The following is a 22,022-nucleotide window of genomic DNA, read 5'->3' on the forward strand; positions in this document are numbered from 1 at the left end:
TTTTTTTTGATACCGGGGATCAAACTCTGAACCTTGCATTTGCAAGGCAGATGGCGTGGCAGAACCACTGAGCCAAATCCCCAGCCCTTATGCCTTTAAAATCTTACCCAAAAAATTATTTCCCAATACAAAGTATGGTCGCGCAAACCTTTAGTGCTAGCACTCTGGAGACTGAGGCAGGAGGGTTATCATGAGTTCAATGCCAGCACTGGCTGCATACAGAGTTCGAGACCAAACTGAGCTACACAGTAAGACTGTTTATCCTGTGTCCTGCATATTTGTCTTCTTTTGGTACTTTCATGGTTTCCAGTCCTTATGTTCATGCCTTTAATTCATTGTGGGATTTATTGTTTTGTTTGTTTTTGTAACTGGTAATAGGGTCTAGTATCATCCATCTACATGCAAATACTCGCTTTTCTCAGGCCCATTTTTCTTTTTATTCATTGATTCATTTTGATGTACTAAGGATTAAACCCAGAGCCTCAAGCATGCTACACAAGACCTTTTAATTTTTTTTTTATTTTGGAACTGGTCTCAAGTTGCCTTGGCTAGCCTTCTGTGATATTTCTGCTTCAGCCTTCTGAGTTGCTGGTATTACAGGCATACCCAACATCATTTATTGTAAAGGACAGTCATCTTACCTACTTTGGAGGCTGAAGGAAAAGGATCACAAGTTCAAGGCCAGTCTGGACAAGATGCTGCTCCAAAGTAAAAATGGATGAGGATTTAGCTCAGTATTGAAGCCTTTGATTGAGCCCCCAGTACTACATTACAAAGAAATAAAACTCTCCTTGTTTCAAAGCATGCTGTTATCATTATTTTTGAAAATCACTCCTCCTTGGTTTCTGGGTCAAAAGTAGTATATTATGTGAGGTGTGTGTGTGAGTGTGTGTGTGTGTGTGTGTGTGTGTGTGTTTCCATATAAACATGCGATTATTTTTTTCCTTAGTTGTAACAGGAATATTATCTTGGTATGATTTGTATTGACTTTGTAAATTACTTTGAATAGTATGGACATTTTAACAGTATTGATTTTTACAATCTAAGAATACATGTTGTTTGCATTTTGTGTCTTTTCATGAATTTCTTCATCAGTGTCTGTAATTTTCATTTTAGAGCTCTTTCACCTCTTTGGTGAAATTTATTCCTAGGCATGCATACATTTATTATTTATTTATTTATTCATTCATTGTAACTATTAAGGGATTGCTTTGTTTATTTCTACTTCAGATAGTTGATATTGGCATACAGCAGTGCTACTGATTTTTATACATTGATTTTGTATCCTACCACTGTGGTAAATTTGTGAATCCTTATATTTTTGGCATTGTGTTTGGAATTTTTGGTATATAAGATCATGTCATCTACAGTGACAATTTGATTCCCTCTTTTCCAGTTTGGATGCCCTTTGTTTCTTTCTCTCGTGTTATTGCTCAGGCAGGGAGTTAGTTCCAATGCTGTGTTGAATGAAATCAGTAAGAGTGAGCATCCTTTTCTTGTTCTAGAGTTTAGAAGAAAAGCTTCCAGCCTTTCCTAGTCCAAGTGTACAGTTTGCTGTCAGCTTTCTATAAATAGCATTTATTATGTTGAAGTCCAATCCTTCTGTACCTGATTTGTTTGATGTTTTTATTTTTATTGTGGATAAATATGGAATTTTATCAAATGCCCTTTCTGCATCTGTTGAGATGATTATATGGTTTTTGTTCTCCATTCTGTTAATGTGATGCAGCATTTTATTGATTTCTCTGAGTTGAATCAGAATCCTATACTTTATCAAGTGACATTGAATAAATTGTAACACTCTCCAGACTTCATTTTCTTCATCCTAAAATTTGATGTATACTGGCTAATTTCTAAAACCTCTTAATTTTTACCAACTGGGAAATACTTGACCATTTAAGACACAATGTAAATATGACTATTTCATCTCAGAAATTTATTTTTATTCTGTCCTTGAAACCCACTATAATGAATATAAATGAATTAATAAATGTATAAAGCAGTGAAAATCAAGAGACAACAAAAGATAGTGTTAGCAACAGTTTGGTGCCTGCACAATATGGGGAATAGATGGTCGTGACTGAAAAAAATCAAGAATGAAGTGTACTGAGCTTTCTGGGCAAGAGGGAAGCAATCAGAAGTATGCCCATTAGTGTGGGAAGACCTTGAACAGATTCAGCAGTCTAGATTTCAGTTATTGTGATGGGGCATTTAATAGAACTAAAAGAGACAACTTGGTTAAAAATTCCTAGTAGCTTTGAGCTATTGGACTGCCAGATATTCTTCTCATCTGATCAAACAAAGCCTCTGCTTTTCCACACCCTGGCACAAGACAGGTAGTTTCCCAAAGATGTTGAAAAGAGAAGTCTTCAATTCTGAGACACAAACAGATGCCACTGAGGGTCAGGATGAGGTTCATGCTGAGTATAAGGGAAATGTGTCCTTTCAGTGAAAGTGTGCATGCTTAGTGATGGGGTGACTTCTCAGGGTTCTGACAACCAGTCTTTCAGCTGCTCCTGGGAGACTGGAGATCAGGGTGTTCCTCTTCTGGGAAATGCCTGGCCCAAGAGAAAGGAGATGTAGTATCAATTTGATTAGCTCTTCCTGAAAATTCTGAGCCTCTGTACTTACAATGAAACCTACTGTTTGTCAAGTCCATGTATGTAAGCAGAATTCCAGGCAACATTTTGGAGCCCCCAGTCTTACCTTTCTTAGAGCTGGTATCTAAGAATAAACAGTCATCTGAGGACAGCCCGGGGCATAGAAAGAGACAACTCACAAAATGGGGCAGAGGAAGCCCTTGGTGAGCCAGGTACTGTAAGTTCCCAGGCAGAGAGGGCTGCTGCCATTAATGTCTCTGGAATGATAAATCTTATTGTTTCTATAAAATCTAACAAAAACGCCATAACAAAGCAAATATAAAAATGTCATATTATTAAACACTGGATAGCAAAGATGAAAGAATCAATAGATATATGAGAAATGTAGGTAAGTCTTCTAGAAAGTAAAACAGAGTCAAGTCAGTAAGAATAAGAAAGGGCCGGGGATATAGCTCAGTGGTTCCCCCACCTGCCTTGCAAGCGCAAGGCCCAGAGGTCAATCCCCGGTACCAAAAAAAAAAAAAAGACTTGGAGATGCAACTGAGAAGGTGTAATACCCCACTACTAGACATTTTCAGATACATAAAGCAGAGAAAATGGACAGTAAGAATGAGACAGGAATGGTAGGTCAGAACACTTTTTGTTCCCCCCTCCAAGTTGTAGTACTTTTTGACTTTTTAAAACTATCAGTATAACTTTTATATTTAAGAAAATTACTTAAATTTTAAAAAGCAAAAAGTAATTACATAGGAAGGTTAAAAATATATAGTTGATTTGTGGTTGAAGACCAATGAAATTAAAACTGGGCAAGGAAAAAATAACTGTTTCGATTTTTATAAAATGTTAACTAATTTCAAGAAAATTACTTCAATTGCCATAGTTAGATAAATTGGGGAACAATTTTCTCTTAAAAACAGCAACAGCACGGCAGTGCCACGGATCACTGCAGAAGCAGTGACTGCACATGAGTTTGTAATCAAGAATCTTGCCAAAGACAGCGGCTTCCTCTTGGTGAACAGAATGAGTTGTATCTGGGAGCGAGAAATAGTCATGAGTTATCTTCATTATAGAAAACCTTTTAAAGTTCTATGAAATTCCTAGTTATGCTTCTTTTACTTAATATACATTTATTGAGAATCTATTATATGCTAAACATTATTGTAAATGATTTATTTATATAGTATTGACCCACTTAATCCTCAGAACATCCCTGAGAGTGTAGTGTTTTTTGTCCTTGTCCCTTTTTCTCAGTTGAGGGAACTGAGGTACCCTGAAGATAGATAGTTTGTCCAAGGTCATTCAACTAGTAAGCAAAAAAGCCATAAACCACTATAATCTAACCTCAGAGGCCATACTCTTAGTTAATTCACTTCTACTCTCCTTATGAAATAAGAGAGTGCATCCAAGTAGGTTAAGTAAATTGCTAACATTCACCTATCTAGTAATTTTGGAAGAAATTAATGCATTTTGTCGTAAAGCTCTGTCAGCCACTGAGTTCCTCAGGACTCATCTGGGTGAATCCTTTCATTGGTCAGAAAACCCAGTCTACACGCTGACTGAGTGCGGGGAACCAGGTATTCCCTGTGAGTGGTCTGGGGCATACTGCAGTATACCTGGTGTCATTGTCCTTATCTGTGCTATATCTCTATCCTAGACCCCTTCGTGGTTGATGAGATAGCAACCAAGGAATTCTCGGAAGTGAGTTCCATTCACAATTTATGACAGTGCAGCCAGCACTTAAATTATTTGCATGAAGTATAACTTTTTACTCCTACAATTTTTCATCTTATTTTATGTAATTTGTAGAATATGTCACAGTATGACACATGCAGCATGAACTTAAATATCTGTCATTAATGAGCAAAGCATTGCACACTACGGTATTTCTAATGTTCAAGATTGGCAAACTACTGTAAAATATGCATGTTACAAATTTGGTTGGTTTGTTTGTTTTTCCTAGTTCAACTTTGTGGGGAAACTTTTGGGTCCACGTGGCAATTCTCTGAAGCGTTTACAAGAAGAAACCTTGACAAAAATGTCCATCCTTGGAAAAGGTTCCATGAGAGACAAGGCTAAGGTAATATTCATTATAGACAATATCTGGCCAGGTAATTTCATTTAATTATAAGTCATTCTTTTTAGTAATACCTATTATATAAGCGCTAACTAGGATCCCAAGTGCAATTATATGAAAATGTTATTAATCTGATATATTTATGATGCTATTTAGAATATTGTTACTTTCACCAATTTCAAAATATATAGTCTTAAACCTGCATTTGTAACTATTGTATTCATATATAAACTATTATATTTTCATTCTGTAAGTAATGTGTCTGTCATCTTGTGGGTAGTATATGATAATATTAAAGTTAGCATGAAGAGATCACCATTGCTGTGAGCATTTTAGATTAGTTCCTTTAGATCTTTCATTCTGTTTCAAATACAGTCATACACTTCATAATGAATTTTGGCCATTGATGGGCCACCTATGTGACAGTGGTCCCACAGATTATGTTGCCCAGTGATGCAGTAGCTGTTGCAGTTTGTTATGCACCCTGTGGTGTTCATCCAACAAAGAAATTGCCTTGCGGTGCCTTTCTTAGAAAGTATCCCTGTCTTAAGCAGTGGATGACTGTAATTGAGTTTGTTTGTTTATTTATTTATATATTTATTTTGGTACCGGGGATTGAACTCGGGTCCTTGCGCTTGCAAAGCAGGCCACCGAACCACTGAGCTAAATCCCTGGCCCTGTAATTGAGTTTATAGTGCATATATATTCTTTTTGCCCCTTGATATTACATGCATTTATTAAGTTATTAAAATTCATTTAAAGTGTTTTAATAATCATTTCCCATTCCAAAGCAGTTGCTATACTTGATGTATTCATTATGCTTTTTGTTTTTTTTTTACTTTTTTTATTATTGAGTTTATTGGTACATTTTAGGTATACAGTACAGTTACATTCATTATTGGAATCTTGTACCTTTACATGACAAGTCTTGGTTCTCAAAAAATGTTTTGTTTTTTGACAGGCTAAAAGTTACTAAGTTACTTTTACTGATCATCATCTTAAATTTCTGAAGATATTGTCAAATATCATAATGTGTGTCACTTAACGTGGTTCTCTATTGTCACTTTTTTCTCATCATTAAAAGATTTATATTACTGAGATCAGAGTTTACGTTCAGTACTCACTTACCATAAAATGTTAAACATTTGCATTTTTTATGTGAAAGTTATTTAGATGAAATCTAGCTTCTTTACAACAAATACCATTGAAATATAATAGCTCTTATAATAAAAATAGCCATCACATGTTTATTGAACAGCCATTGAGAGTTGTGTGACATTGTACACACATTACCACATGTTATCCTTGGGAAAAATACAAGATAACATTTTTCTTCTCTTACATGTAAGAACATTGAGATTTGGAGAACTAAAGTTATTATCTGGATCAATTCCTTATTGAAGTTAGTAAAATCATGGTTGCTCGCACTAACAGTCATATGTTATCAGACAAGTGTGGAATACAATTTTAAGATGTAGATTCCAAGTCCCAAACTTACTTAGGATAGAAACTCAAAATGCATTTTCAGTTCATATTTAGAATGATTCTAATGACCAGGTTTCCCCGCACCTTATTCACTGCGTAACTAAGCATTGCTGTCCCAAATAATGTTGCTCCAGGTCCCTGGCTCATCTGTTCTGGCAGTAGGAGAAAGTTAAGAAGTTGGTGTGAACTTGTGTGCCCTACAGGAAAGTGCCCCACACTTAGTGTCCTAACAGTCCTTAACAGGGCTGTCTGGTAATGAGGTACTTGACACATGCAGTGGAGCCCACAGTCAGGAATCCATTGCTTTGCTGCTTTTGTTTGTTGTTCAGGAAATACCTTGGTCCGATGCACTGTTTTGTGTCATACAGCGGTAGTGATCAGGGCATCCAACCAAATTTTGCAGGTGGAAGGAAAGTGAGGAAAGCAAATCTTTATCCATCCAGTTCTATGTCCAAATAATGGAAGTTTTTGCCTGCCCAATAAAAGGGATCCTAAATATTATCAGCTTGCTGCTAGAGTTTAGTAGTCCTTCCGTGTTGTGTTACCATATTAAGGGCTTGTGGTTATTCTCTGCTGTTGGTAGATTGGGCACCCACCAAGGCAGTCATCCTTAGAAAGAGAGGAGTCTGTGTGGAAGTAATACATAGTTTCTGTCTCTGTTGATGTGGCCACTTTGCTTGTGAGAACTTTGAGCAGCGCTGAAGTGGCTGGGACCTGAGGCCCTTGAACCTCCTCTGCCAGGAGGTGTGGTCACTACCAGGTCACTGCATACTTGCTTTGCATTTGTTTGGGCCACACCATTTTTAGATACTGAGTATCTTTCCTAGACCATTTATCACCCACTCAACAATCCTCTCATTCCTGTGACTTTGAAAACTTAGGTCACCAAACAATAGGCCAGTTCTGTAATTGGAAATCGTTCTTGTTCCATCAAGGCACCCAGCAGCTAGAGAGGGAAAGCATACACCATGGATTTACGATCCAATCAGCCCATAGTCACTGCACCGGGATCAAAAGTCCACATATCTCCTGACTTTATAAGCCCCTCTGGTCAGTGGCCTTTAGTGGAACAGCTCTAGATCAGAGTTGTGTTAATTCTTAGATCATCTGGATATTTACACACCTCTCTGTATAGTCACTGCAGTACAAGTTTTGTGGTCCTTCCTGGAAAGATTAGGAGGAAGTGGCACACACTAGGAGATGTGACTGTTGTTGAATACATGTAGTCTACCTCTCTGGATCCGACTTAGATTTCTTATTCCCCAAATTCATGGAATAAGCAAAGATCTGTCATAGGGCAGGAGGTAATAAGGAGTCATAGGAAGACATAAGACTTTCCATCCCATCACCTTTGAAGGAACTCACTGTGGTATTGAAGCAATCCAGGGAAAGCCTCACCAGATAAATTCCTGGCAGCATGGAAACCTCAGTGGGGCTTTAGCATTTGGATGATCAGAATCTTCCATGTTACCAATCCCTTCACATTTTCATTGTTAACCAAAAATCATCCTAAATATCAGGTAAGAGAGGGACAGATATGTGCACTGTCATTCAGCAGGACACAAGCATTCTCTGCTGACTTTATCAGCCTTTGGCTGCTGGCATTAAAACCTTCTAGGATATTTCTGTCTCTTTGGGCCTCTAACTGCCAACCTAAAGCTAATCAGCTTGCTGTCCCCTTCAGGGGCACAGCTGCATTGATCTGAACACTTCTGCTAGGCTCTACATCTTCTACAACCTCCCTAAAGCCTCCCTGACAACCAACCCTTTAACACAGGGACCTTTGGGGACATCCAAATTTCAAGACAGAGTAAGCCCTAAGCCTATCATTTCCTTCAGCAAAGTCTTGAGTACAGTAAGGAGCGGCCTGTTCACTCCATGCCAGCAGCTTTCTCTTCCTTGTGCCTTCCTGCTGTGCTGCTATCTCTTGTCATGTGATCCATCAGTTAGACCTTCAAAAGCTTTGCACCGAAGGCGACAGGAGATGATTGGAGTCACATGTTTACTATTAGTATCCCATCTCCTTCAGTTGTGGCATCTTGGATGAAATGGATCATTTTTACTAGTTCTAGCCTACAGAAATTCTCAGTTAATAATATATTTATTTCCAAGGAGGACCTCATTGTTTAGTATTACAATCTCATTCTAAAATGGACCTCATCCTTTTAGAGTCTCAAAATGGTCACTATTCAACAAAGCCTATAATGAGCTTCATCCCTCTTCTTTTGTTTGCTACATGGAAAAGGTTGTGGGAGTCATAGCTGAGATGCCCAGGCTCACTGTGTTGCCTGGCAGTCATGGTAATGCTGGGGTCTGTTGAGCTTTCAGTTTGTACCACGTATGGTAGATGTCCCAGCCACGTCACTTATAAGATAATAGAATAATTATTGTTACTGTGTGTAACAACAGTTAGGCATATTTCATTCACTTGTAGAATGTGTCTGTTCTAGGCATCACTTTGAGGCTTTTGTGTAATTACTCTTTCCTGCTGTGACAGCCATTCCAGTTAGGCACTACACTGTTATCCCTGTTGAAAATCACCCCTTTCAGATGAAGGTGAAGTAACCTGCCAGAAGGCCTATTAGTAAATGTTGGATTTGGAATTCAGATGCAGAACTTCAAAGTCTGTTTTCTTCCCCAGTCACCACATTGCCTCTAATCTGTAACTCATTAAATGGTCTGGTGAGAACTTCTCACTCTGTGGATACCCTGAATTTCATTATGCACCCCCCGCAAAAGGCTAAAAACCTTATCACAGTTATATGAAATCGTGCACTCGCTGTTTTATTCTCAGAGTACAGAGCCCCACACATACAGTGACTATGCAGATGAGTAAATGGACTCAGAGATGGATGCTACTGTCCAGCAGTGCTGGTGAACGTGTCTGGTGACCGCGCCCCTTTGTGGACATGTAGCACACACCATCAGATGAAACAGTTATGGCATCTGTCCCACAGAGATCACCTTCCAGGCAGGGAAAATACAGGAGTGAAGTAAAGTTCAGGTATTTCAGCTGTTTCAGGTAGGGGACAGGCACATGATATCGCCAGTGCCAAGGTGAGCTTGGGAGCTTGGCCAGACAGAGATGTGCAGGGGAGTCTGGAGCACACTGGGGAGGGGTCTGGAGCAGTCAGGCAGTCAGTGCAGTGGCAAAGGGCAGGTGATGGCTCACTGTGGGCCGAGTCAGGAGTAAGGAGACTGTTCCTGCATCAGGAGGAGCCCCTCATGGGTCTGTGAAGTCCTGGGAATAAGGCTCAGAGCAGAGCTGAGACCTTTCTCTAGGGTAGTGTTTACTGCTGAGTGAATCATTACGGCAATCTCATGCCACATAAGCACTGAATAGTTTTTACTTTTTTCTTTTCTAATTACAATACATTTTAAAATGTGATATCTCTTTCTTCAGGAAGAAGAATTGAGAAAAAGTGGAGAAGCTAAGTACTTCCATCTCAACGACGATCTCCATGTCCTCATCGAAGTGTTCGCCCCACCTGCAGAAGCTTATGCCCGCATGGGACATGCTTTGGAAGAAATCAAGAAGTTTCTCATCCCTGTTAGTACAGTTCCTTTGTTGTTTGTTTATTTCAGGGGAATTTGGGATTAAACTCAGGACTTCAAAGTGAGCCACATCCTCAGCCCTTTTTTATTGTTTATTTTAAGACAGGGCCACTCTATTTCTGAGGCTGGGCTTCAACATGTGTTCTTCCTTGCTCAGCCTGCCAGAGTGCTGAGATTACAGGTGTGCCTGACTAGTATAATTTTTATTGATAGTTAACTTGTACTTTTATGATCATATCTTTATTTTAATCCCTGAAACTTCTTGTCAGTAATTATTTGCATTGCTTTTTATCTATCCAAAGGATTTGTCATGGCAAATAGACCTGTTGTGTTCTTGTTCTTTACATCTGAGGCAGTGGAGTTTGAGAGAGATTAAATAATACTGTGTAGTTTAGGTGGCAAAATAATTTGGAAAGCAAAGTCACTAATGCAGGTTTTCAAACTCCAGCTTCTAAGCTTTTATGTGACCCTCAAAACACTTCACAAACTCTTGGTTTTCTACAAATCTATCAGAGCCTTCCACATGTCTTGCCTTGTGCTTGGTATCACATGTGCAAATATGAGTAAGGGCAGGCCCTACCATCAAGAAATGCATGGTTTAGGGGAAGTAGAGAAATATCACAGCCCGACTATGTTGAGCATAATAAATATACGACAGACAACTGTATTGTGGTTAGGACCACACTTTTCGGTTATGTCGCTGGGCACTGTGCGGGTATCTTAGCTAGCTTCTGCCATGTGTTATACATCCTGGTAATGACTCTGTTTCATCTCTTTTGGATATTTTCACATTGCTAAGTGATTATTTCATCCTAAGGAATATACCTTTGCCTCTATTTTAAAAGTTAGAAGTCTTTGGTGTGATTTGTGTATTAGTGATAAAAAAAAATTTGTGATTTGCATGTGCTTATGCCTTTTAAACAAAGGCATTCAGCATTTTGGCTTAGAGACAGTTTGTCCTGGTGACGTTGACACAGCTGCCATACAGCTGTCTGGGGAGGTACTGTGTCCTCAGTTATCCCAGCCCAGGCTGGCATACTGGCTTGGGTTCTGTAGCACTGAATTGTGACCATGTCATTTGTGATGAAAATGACTATTACATTTTTATAGAAAGAATATGGTGTTATACTTCATTTCAAAAGGTTATGACATAGAATTGCATTATTTACCAGCTTGAGTGCTGACAGTGGTTAATATTTGGCTTAGTTCCCACAAGCAAACGTGACAATTTATGCATTCATTTAGTTTAAAACCAGTGCTCACCATGTGGCAGGCACACACTATGGTCCTTAGTGTCATTGCGTTTGTGGTTTGATAAGAGAGACAGATTTGAATTTTATGTTTGTATAAGTAACTGTAAAATTGTAACTTTGATGAGACCACAACCTAACCAAATGGGGCAGAGCCTGATGGATGCAGTAGTGCCTTGTATCCTATAACCTTCACAGGCCTCTGCCAAGGAGTAAGTTCCCATTCCCTAACACTGGTTTGGGTTGGCTGAGGAAACTCTTTTTCCTATCCCCCAAACACAAAGATTTTCTGCTATGTTCTTCGGAATGTTTTATAGTATTCTTCTGTGACTTTTTGAGGGGAGAGGTAGTACTGGGGATTGAACCCAGGGGCTGGAATGTGCTAAGCAAGTCCTCTACCACTGGGCCACATCCCCATTCTTTAAAAAAAATTTTTGAGACGATTCTTGCTGAGTTACCCAGACTGGATTTGAACTTGCCATCCTTGTGCATCAGCCTTCCTAAAAGTCCTTTACTAAGACTATGGTTTCTTGGGGGTAACTTTTATGTGTCACATGATGTTAGGAATTTCAGCTTTTGTCCATGTAGGTGTCCAGTTGTCCTAGCACCACATGGTGAAAAGACTGTCCTTTACTCTTTGAGTGGCCTTGATACAGTTACTATAAAAGGTCAACTAATATCAAAGTGAGGGTCTACTTCTGCATTCTCAGTTCCGTTCCTTTGATTTTTTTTTTATGCTTATCCTTAGGCCAGTAGCATACTCAAATTAATTCTCTTAGTAAAGTTTACCAACTTTCTTCTTTTTCAAAATCATTTTTGCCATTATTATGGTGAAGAAATTCTCCTATTCCTAGTTATTGTGAGTTTTTACCATAAATAAATGGGGTAAACATAGGTCTTCATTGAGTTGATCATGTGATTTTTTTTGCCTTCACTGTACTAATAGTAGTGTATTATAAATATGTGAAGCCAAACTTGCTTTTCACTCGATCACGGTATATAATCTTTATCTGTTGCTGTACATGGTTTATTAATGAATTTTGCATCTGTGTAATCATGAGAGATAGTGGCTAATAGTAGAACATTATTTCAGTATAGTCTTATATTAACCTACATGTTTTCTGCTTCTGGTGTTAATTTCTTTAGTGGATAGAATTATGTCCCATGTAGTCTTAATTTGGGGTGGAATTTTTTTTTTTTTTTGAGCATGAAGAATTTTCTGTCTTCCTTGTAACCTAGATCTGTTAGCAGAAATTTTTTGTTTTGTTTTTCTGGGAGTGACAGCTTCATTTCACCTACATTCTGGAGTAGGGTTATGTAATTCTCAGCTGACAAATCCCCTCCTCCCCCAGCACTTTGAATGTACCACTCTGCTGCCTTCTGTTACTTGGAGTGAAAGAGTCCTTAATGATTTTGCTGTGTGGCTGTTCAGACTTTCTCTGTCTTTGGTTTTCAACAATTTGACTGTGGTGTGTTTGTTTATCCTGTTTGTTGGCTATGCTTTGTGACTATGGATTTATGTTTGCCTTTAAATGTGGGAAGTTTTCAATTATTATTTCTATGAATTTTTCTTTTTCTCTTCCCCTTCTGTCCTGGACTCCCACTGTGGGTCTGGTGGTACACCTGTTGGTGTCACACAGGTCTCGGGCCCATTCATCCTTTTTTCTCTGTTCCTCAGGCTGGATCATTTTAATTCACCTATCTTTGTTCATTAATTCTTTTGCTGTCTCAAATCCGCTCTTTGAGCTCTTTGAGCTCTTCTCGTGAACTGTTCATTGCAGTTGCTGAACATTTTTTCCATCTGTTCTTTGGTAAATTCAGTATCTGTCCCCACCCACACACACTTTGTGTTTACTGCTGTTTTGCCCCTGGGAATGGGTCACATACTCCTGTTTCTTTGCATGCTTCTTGTTGTTGAAAACTCGGTATGTGAGATAATGTATTGTAGCAAGTTGGAATCCTGACTTACTACTTCCGGGGAGGTTGTTGTTGCTTTTTGTTTTCCATTTCTTTAATAATTCAGTTGGAGTCATCTGTGGATTCTGTGTCCCTCAAGCTTTAGAGGCAATAAGTCTTCCTGGTTCTTCCCTTCTGTAAGCCTGTGGCATGCGGAGCTTTCTGTGTGCACTGCACAGGAGTCACCAAGAGCTGCTCAGAGGTGCCCTCGCATCACCTTGTGCACTGGGGAATGCACCCCAAGTTGTCTCTTTTCCTGTCTACCCCGCTCCTCACTTCCTGCTGGGATACCTGGTCCCTCCTGTGCTAAACATACGCAGACTCCCTGTGGCAGGGCTCTGCCGAGCCTGCCAGGACTCCGTGGCCATCTCATTTCTTGCCTGTTCCATTTCTGTTATCTCCCTCATCAAGATGGCACTATCAAGCTTGCTGATTTGCTTTTGTGTGTCTTCCCTATTCACTTGCTACGAAATAGGTGCCGTTACTGGCTCTGTTGCTGGTCATAGGACTTTTTTTCTCTTTATTCTAGATGAGCTGAGTTTCCTCCTATACCAAAGCTATGGATTTTCATGGTTTTCTCGTTCCTTGGAGAAACTAACATGACCATTGGGCTGAGGGGAGGGGAGGTTACATCCTCAAGCAAGGATGCCAGTGACTCCTCCTCTCCCCTTTCCCCTTAACTCTTTCCTTCTTTCCTTTCTTATTTTTGAGAACAGGTCTTGCTAAGTTGCTGCACTGGCTTAGAACTCCTGATCCTGCTGCATCAGCCTCTTGAGTAGCTGAAATTCAATGGGTACATTGTTCTGCCCACCTAGTCTTTTCTTAGATTCCATTTCGATTTTTTCGTGGGTAAATTTATTGTGTTTTCAGTTTATTGTGTATCTTCAATAAGTGTCCACACTCCTAAAATGGTTGCTTTGGAACAGTTTGTCAAATTTTATTGTTCTTTATAGGGAGATTTTGCTGAGCTCCTTACTTATCCAAAAGTACCAAGGCCTCCCATTACTTTTATTTTTTTAGTTTTTGTGTTGTGCACCTTTGCCCGTGAGAAAAGTTTTAGTTGGTTATTTTTAATATGTGCATAATATTATATTTATATTTCAGAATTTATCTAGCCAGTCCGCAAATGATAAACAGTAAGGTTATTTCTTATAGATTGTAATGTAAACAGTGATCCCAGAATTAACCTGGAAAATAAATATTGATATATCTTTGCAAGTATATATGAAGAGTAATTCCTAGCAGAGAACCCACTGAATTTCAATAAGTTACTTTCAACAATTTCATTTAAAACCCTTTTACCATTCTCCTGGTTAACATGTATTTAAATAGATTCTATACTAACTGGAGAGAAAAATCTTGCATACATGTATTTAGTTAGGATTTGTCATTATTTTTTACTTCACAGTTGATGAAAATATTGATGTTTTAATAGTTTTATCTTGGAATGGATAGTAAAATGATAATTTGTTAATCTGGAAGTCATTATTATCTAATTAGAATTCTCTAATGATTTCAAAAAATTATTTCTTTTTTAGGTTTACATTTTTATTAGTACATATATGTAGTACATAATGTTTACATTCTTTGTGGGGAGTGGGTATTTGTACATAAAACATCTAAATTTTATATCCCCTTTCTCTTCCCTCCCTTCCCCTTCTATCCATCTCTTGATCCCCTTCCTTTTTTATTTCTAAGAAAATGAAGATGTAACTACAATGATTGTATCAATAATGCACATCCAATGTTAGAGGAAATAGTTACATACAGTTTTTAAAATGATCATAAATTACATAATGATGAATTCATTTGGTTAAATTCAGACTTTCCCTCTGACATCATTGGCTTAAATCCTATAATTTTTCTATTGCTATTTGTCTATTTTAACATAGTTTTGAAAGGATGATATCTTAAATGGTCTTTAATTATAGATTTTGTGACATTATTTTAACGACCTAATCTTAATTAGAGCAATACTTTTATTTAAAGAAAAATTTTTGGTGTTTTCAAGTAGAGCCTTTGTCATTTTTTTTTTTTTTACCATAAATCCAATTTTAGGTATGATTGAGTGTCACACCCCTTAACAATTTTTAGTGTGCCAAATATTTAGCATTTACCTGACACATTTAATTTAGAATGTGCTTTACAAATTGCTTATTAATCTTCACACATTTTTAGGAAAGTGGTTGTGAACAATTCAAATGCTTATTTTGGAGAGGCTGAAATGATGATAGGTTCAGATGCCTCTTGAGGTCCAAATATCTCAGGTCAGGGAACGAATCTATATTTATGGCAATATATTGATCCCTGTTACTAAGCTTTTCCTGATATTTGTGATCACTTCTATTCATCATTTGCTTTCACCTTCTCCTGTATTGCAAGTTTGGGTTTCAACTTCCTTTTCCTTAATTATTTTTCTTATTCTGTGATGCCTTCTAAGTTTGAAGTTATTTTTTGCATTCTGCTTTTGAAAACTAAGATATTTTTGTTATACATTTACTAAATTTCTTTCATATTTTTAATTCTAAGTTATAATTCAGTAAACTCTGTTCTCTGAATCTTCTGTTTGCACTCAAATTTGTTCAAGTTTCTTCTGTCTTGAAATTCTCTCTGCCTTCAAACTGAGGTCCTTTCTCCCACAGTCAGTGGAAGATGCCTCTGCCTTTACCATGTCCATGACTCATTCTCATTCAGTCTTTATCCTGCTGACATGAATTACAGCTAAACCCTTTACCTAAAGTACTCCTGAAGTTAGTGGTGATTTGTCAGTGAATCTTAAAGAATTGGGACTTGGTTGTTTGACAGAATATGAATATAACACTGACTTTCTCTGATTCCGTACTATAGTTAACTTTTCATATTTCTCAGTTTCTTGCCACAACTTGGCAATCTACTTTGTAAATATCTTCCCCACCTTTTTGTGACAGGCTCTCTATGTTGTCCAAGCTGGCATCAAACTCAGGATCCTCTTGCTTCAGCCTCCAAATAGTGAAATTACAGGTGTGCACCACCGTATTGAGCTACTTCTTGTGTCTCGTTCCAACAGTTTTGTGGCTTTACAAATCTTATTTTTTCTTGTTAATTTAAATCTGCTTTATACTACTATAAATGGAGTCATTTTCCTAATTCCCTTTCTTTGAATTGTTCATTTGTCTTGAAATACAAGTATTTTTGTAGACTGATCTTTTATTCTGCAGTTTCGTTAACAGTCATTAGCTCATGTTTTCCTGTAGATTCCTTCATATTTTCTGTGTAGTTTATGCCATATTTAAAGTGAGATTGTCTTAGTTCTTAATTTTTAGCTTAGACGCTGTTTCTTTTTTGTTGCTTTTGTTGCATGATTGGCTAAAACCTCTCGTGCAACTTTAAATAGAAATGATATTTAAGACTGCGTTGTCTCATTTCTAACTTTTGGATGACACAGTCAGACTTTTTAAAACTAATTCTGTGGGTTTTCCTAATTGAGTATTTTTATTGCTAAAACCTGTTGAATTATTCTGTCAAAATTTAATCTCTGTCTAATGAAATAATTATGTGCTTTTTGTCCTTTGTTTCATTTTTATACTATTAAAGCAAGTGTTTTTTTTTTTTTTTTTCCTTTTTGAATTAAGGCCTTGCTATCTAGTTAGGCTGGCCTCGAATCTGTGGCAACCTTCCACGTGCTGGGATTATAGGCTGTGCCACCATCCTCGCTACATAATTGATTTTATATTAAATCAACTTTTCAATCCTGGCATAAGTTCTCCTTGGTTCTTTTATATAATTTTATTGCTTCATTTAGTTTCCCCATTATTTATTTGCCACTTTAACATTTGTGTTGATAAATGTGTATATTTGTTTTTCTAATCCTGCGATGTGTTCATTTCAGGCCAATTATTAGCCTCTTGAAATGTGTTAGGAAATGTTTCTTCTTATTAAATTTGTCAGGTTTTATAGGTTTTGTTATGTAGCTTACTGATTTAGTGGTTACAGTGCGGTCAGTCCCCACCATCTCTCCTCTTGAGAGGGGTAGGATAGATGTGCCAAACCCCAGTCTTGCCTTGGGGTTGCTGCAAGCACACCATGTCCTCCGGCTGTCACTGTGTCAGCAACACTTGGTTACCCTTGGAAGGGGCTTACTGGGCATGAAACATGGGTCCTGGGATAGAACTGTCGAAGATCAGGGACAGACACCGAATATATTGTTATTTTCTGTTCACATTTTCTATTTCTTGTCAGTTATCTATGTCCTCTAAATTACCTACCTTATTGGTGTACATTTTTTTACTGTATACACCCTTGTAATCCTTTTTTATTTCTTTAAAGTCCAGGTGATACCCCATTCTAACTGCTGATTTTAATAATCTGGGTCTTTTCTTTTTCTTAATTTATCTAGCCAGTAGTTTATCACTTTTATTAATCTTTTATACAAACCAAATTTTGATTTTACTCTTGTTTTTGGTTTACTGTTTAATTTATATTGCTCTAATTTTTATTTCTTCATTTTAGTATATTTGGTTTAGTTTCTCTTTTCTAAAGGTGAAGAGTTAGCTTATTGATTTGAAATCTTTTATTGTTTAAACCCTTAAGCTATAAATTTTTTTCTGATTGCTACTTTAGATGCCCCCTGTACACTTTGATATGTTTATTTTGAAAATTTTCATTCACCTCAGGATATTTTTAAGTTTTCCTTGTTATGTCTGTTTTGTTCAAATGGTTTTACTTAGGTTTATTTCTACATATTTCTGAATTTCTAATTCACTCTGCATTATCAGATAATGTATTTTAAATAATTTCAGTTCTTTGAAATTACTGAGGCTTGTAAAATAACTTAGCCTGTACCCAGTCCTCAGAGATAATTCACGTACGTGCACTTGAAAAGCATGTCTTTTTTGAAGAGCACAGTGTTGTGTCGGTCTCTGTGTTCAGTCGTATGTTTTCTGTACTCACTAATACTAGAGTAATCTTTTCAGAACACAGTGCACACATGGAGTTGACCTCCTTGAAACCATTACTGGCTTCTCAGCATCCAGACATTTAACACTGCCTTTGGAATCACTTAGGACTGCCAATAACTTGGTTTCTACTTTCCCTTTCACTTTTAATCTATCTCTAACCTTGATTATTATTATTAAAATTCTACCATACAGCACCTCTTTTGATTTCCTGAATTTAATCTTACTTGGCTTTTAAAATATGTTTTTCTTCCTGTGTGGAATACTTGGTTGCCCTCCTTCTGATGATTGGTTCACACCCATCTTCAGATGAATTTCTTGTAGAGAACCTACTCTTACTACTGATAACTGAACTGAATGACTTTCCTTTTTCAATTGTTTGTACCTGAAGTTTGCCTTTTTGTGAAACTAATCATAAGGTTGTATATAGTGTGTGCCTTTGTTGGCTACTGGATAGAGTTGAGGGTGGTAAGGAAGAGGGAGAAATCAAAGAGGACTCTTAGAGTTTCTGAGTTGAATATTGGATTATTACTATAAGGTAAAAAGGGAAGTATGTGTTTTAAGGAATTAATGATACTTAAATTATTGATATTTTAAATTTTGCTATAAATGTTTTATCTAGAAGCTATGACTAAACAAAGGAGTGATGGCTGACTAAAGAAATTTTTAGCTTGGAGAAAATGCTGTGGCTTTTTTTATAAAGATTTGTAAATATATTTTCATTTTAATAAACTCTTATTTCAGGAACTCAACTGTTCCCTGACCTTTTTTTTTTGTAAAATAATTTTTTGCTTTTTTATTCTGAATACTTTTGTACTTTTAATTATGGGATAAATATATCCTTTTCTCTTTCTGGTGTAGGACTATAATGATGAGATCAGGCAAGCACAGCTGCAGGAATTAACATATTTGAATGGTGGATCAGAAAATGCAGATGTTCCAGTAGTTCGAGGGAAGCCCACCTTGCGTACAAGAGGTGTGCCAACCCCCGCAATAACCAGGTAGGTGTTACTGATTGACTTTTTTAGGTTGGTGTACCAGAACAATAATTTTTGTTTCTCATATTAATAGCTAGAAACAGCTGTATTGATGAGTTTCATTTCTGACTCTGGTTTTCAGTTTGTTGTAGAGTGATGGCTAGTCCAGCACCAGAGTTACAGGTGTGCTACAGCCACTGTGTTTTCTTGGAAGCTTAAGCAGTTCCTACACTGAACACCACCCCCCAGCTGCTCCTCTTCTTCCTCATTTGTCTTCTCTCCCTGCCTCCTCCCTGTCCTCTCAGGCCCTGCCCCTTCCCTGTCCTCCTCTTCCATTTCCCCTCTCCCTCTCCTTCTTGCTCTCTCCATCCTCTCTCCTGGCCTCCTTTCCTCTCCTTTCTCCTTCTTCCCTCTCCCCTCACCCTCTACCCGCTTTCTTTAAAAAAGAAAAAAAAAGTTTTTTTGAGGCAGGGTCTCACTATTTAGTCTGGGCTTGAACTCACAATCCTTCTGCTTCAGCCTCCTGAGTACTGGGTTTATGGGCATGTACCACCGTGCTCTGCTACATTCTACACAGGTGATTATGCTTTCCTTCCTCTATGTGATTATGGTTTCCTTGGACCCAAATATCTTACATTTCTTGGTTCTGTGATATAAAATTCATATTCCTAAAAGAGGCATTCAAAACCCTTTGTATTTTTTCTAAGACCTTTTTCCACCTTAGTCTTTCTTCATCATATGGCCGTATTTCCTGTGTATTTTAACCTACCTTGAGCAGGAATCTTTGCTTTATAAATTTGTGCTTGCACCTTTCTGGGCTTTTGTTCATGTTGTTTCTTCTGCCTGTGACTATTCTTTTGCTCTCTGTTCCACTCATCTGTTTAAATTCTACTTTACAACATAACCTGAAATTTATCTTGACATATACATAGCACCTACTGTTTCCTCAGCACATTTTAAAGCACTTCAGAGATATTAACTAGGTTAAGCTTCCTAACAGTCCTCTGAGGTGAGCACTGTCTTGTTAGAGCCCCGTTGCAGATGTGGTGAGTACGGTCAGAGAGTTACACTGCTTGCCTGAGATCACATAGTTCAGGAGTAAGTAATAGAGCCAGGTTGGAATCCACGCAGTCTGGTTCCAAAATCCAAGATGTTCCCTCTGATCTTCTTGTGTTGTTCATCTTGAATTTTTTTCTTCCCCCCTTTTCCCTACTAATTTTTCTATAGGACTTTTATTCTAACACTTGCATTATGTTTTTATAGTTTTGCATGATAACACTTTCATCCAAGCTCTGATGAAAAGACATTTATTTACTGTTTTTTCTCGTGAAATCGTGGTAACTTGGAAGACCAATATAATACTATTTGAATAAGGTAATGAAAATAAATTGATGTTGAAATTAGAGTAGAAAATTACAAAAACCCCAAGGGCAAAGTTAGTAAACAAAAAAAAGTACTTGTTGTAATATTCTGTAGAAATGGTGGCGTTATTTTCACATTATGTTTTGAGTTTCCTAAGGGCCAAAAGTGAAAAAAACTTGGGTACAGAATTTAGTGTCTAAATGTCTGAGAATAGTAATAATACAAAGGAAAAGAAGGAGGAAGAGGAAGAGGCAGAAGAGGAGAGGGATGGGACAGGGAAGAAGAGAAGAAGAGGAGAAATACGAAGAGAAGGAGAGAGTATTCTTACTGACACCTAGAACTTTTCAGCCCTAAAACATCAAAGATGCTGCACTGGATATTCATACATTGATTACCATGTAAAGTAACAATACTTTTAGTCATAGCCAATGACTTAATAAGTCATTTTGCCTTTACCTCTAAAATAAACCTCAAACCACCTATTTCTTTAATTACCCCTGCCATTTTTTATGTAATCTATGATATTCTCCCAGTTTTCATTCTTAGTCTCAGTGACCATTTAAAATTAAATTTGTTTTTATTTTCTTACTTCAGATCCTTCTGTAGCTTCTCTTGCAGCTATAAGAAAGTCCAGACTTGCTGATTTCCATAAGAGTGACCTGGCACTCTCTTCCCCTTTCCGACTGTATCTCCTTTCCAGTTTCCAGCGTTCCTTACTCCTCACGGCACTGTAACCCCAACCCATATAGACTCCTTGTCAGAGAAGCCTATGCTGATCACCTCCTTTAAAGTAGCTGTCTGCAAATCCAGAGCTGGCTCTTAACACCCTGCCTTGGTTATTTAGTATCTACTTTATGTGCTCCCTTTTTGTGGGTTATTCTTTGTGTGATGTCAGTCTGTGCAGGCCCCGTGCATGTGGCAGCCCTCAGTAGGTAGCATGGTGTAGTGGTGCTTTCTGTAGAGTCCTGCTGATCGGATGCCAACTGTTCAGAATATTCTTTTGTAAATGACAGTTCTTATTTTTTACATGACTGAATTTGCCTGGGGATTAGCTTTGTGAGAGTGTTTGTACAGATGTCTAACTTTGGAATTTCACAGAGCAATGAGTTATTACTGGGTCTTCACGCATGCACCCATGCACCCCACAAAGGAAAGGATGCCTTTCCAAAATGGTGTAAATAAAGTAAAGTTAAATACTATCATGAAAATGCAAGTTTTTAATAAACGCTTTTCATTTTAGTTCCAAATTGAGGGAACTAAGCGTATGCTTTAACTTTGGAGTTCAGCAAGTCTCTGCCTACAGTGTGGCCTGGGCAGTGCCGCTCTCACTCCTTCTCTGGTCAGGAGACCCAGCAGAGAAGGAATTATGGGAGTAACACAGATGATTGAGACTTTTCCAGGCAGTGTGCGTCTGTTTTATGTTTTTCTCAGCAGGTCTTCTCACACCACATCTGACTGCTCCTGGGTGGTCTGCATTCAACACCTTGGACTCTGAAGAATGTTTTCTACCATCCTTCTCTTTAGATCTGGATCTGTGTTCTTCTGTCTAGTGGAACTCTGAGTCCTGTCTTGGCTCATGTGTTTGCCATCCATATGTTTTGAGGCAATTTTCAAGTCTTTCTAATCCTCGGTTTCTCATCCTTTTCCAAAGATAAGCAAGGATCCCAGTGTTGAAGTGGTGTTGGGTTTGATCCTGTCAAGACAGCACTCAGCAATCTCCAGCACACATGGTTCTCTTAGATTCACTGTTTCTGACTCTGTCTATGAGCCAGAAATGGAGTCTCAGTTACCATATTGTGCTGGAATAACTGCCTAAATTTTCTTTTGGT

The 22,022-nt window shown here is 37.9% G+C and overlaps 1 protein-coding gene across 3 annotated transcripts in view; it reads left to right on the forward strand.

The window, feature by feature from the left end:
• Positions 1 to 22,022, forward strand: part of Khdrbs3 (KH RNA binding domain containing, signal transduction associated 3) — a 166,503-nt gene that overhangs the window by 77,888 nt on the left and 66,593 nt on the right. For all 3 annotated transcript variants that reach the window (XM_010629626.3, XM_033760860.1, XM_033760861.1), the window contains exons 3-5: positions 4,561 to 4,677; positions 9,563 to 9,709; positions 18,716 to 18,855. In XM_010629626.3, the coding sequence (XP_010627928.1) occupies positions 4,561 to 4,677; positions 9,563 to 9,709; positions 18,716 to 18,855 (404 nt within the window). The remainder of the gene's footprint in view (positions 1 to 4,560; positions 4,678 to 9,562; positions 9,710 to 18,715; positions 18,856 to 22,022) is intronic.

Source organism: Fukomys damarensis, unplaced genomic scaffold (genome assembly GCF_012274545.1).
Source record: "Fukomys damarensis isolate Sample0158 unplaced genomic scaffold, DMR_v1.0_HiC HiC_scaffold_5, whole genome shotgun sequence".
Classification (NCBI taxonomy): Eukaryota; Metazoa; Chordata; class Mammalia; order Rodentia; family Bathyergidae; genus Fukomys; species Fukomys damarensis.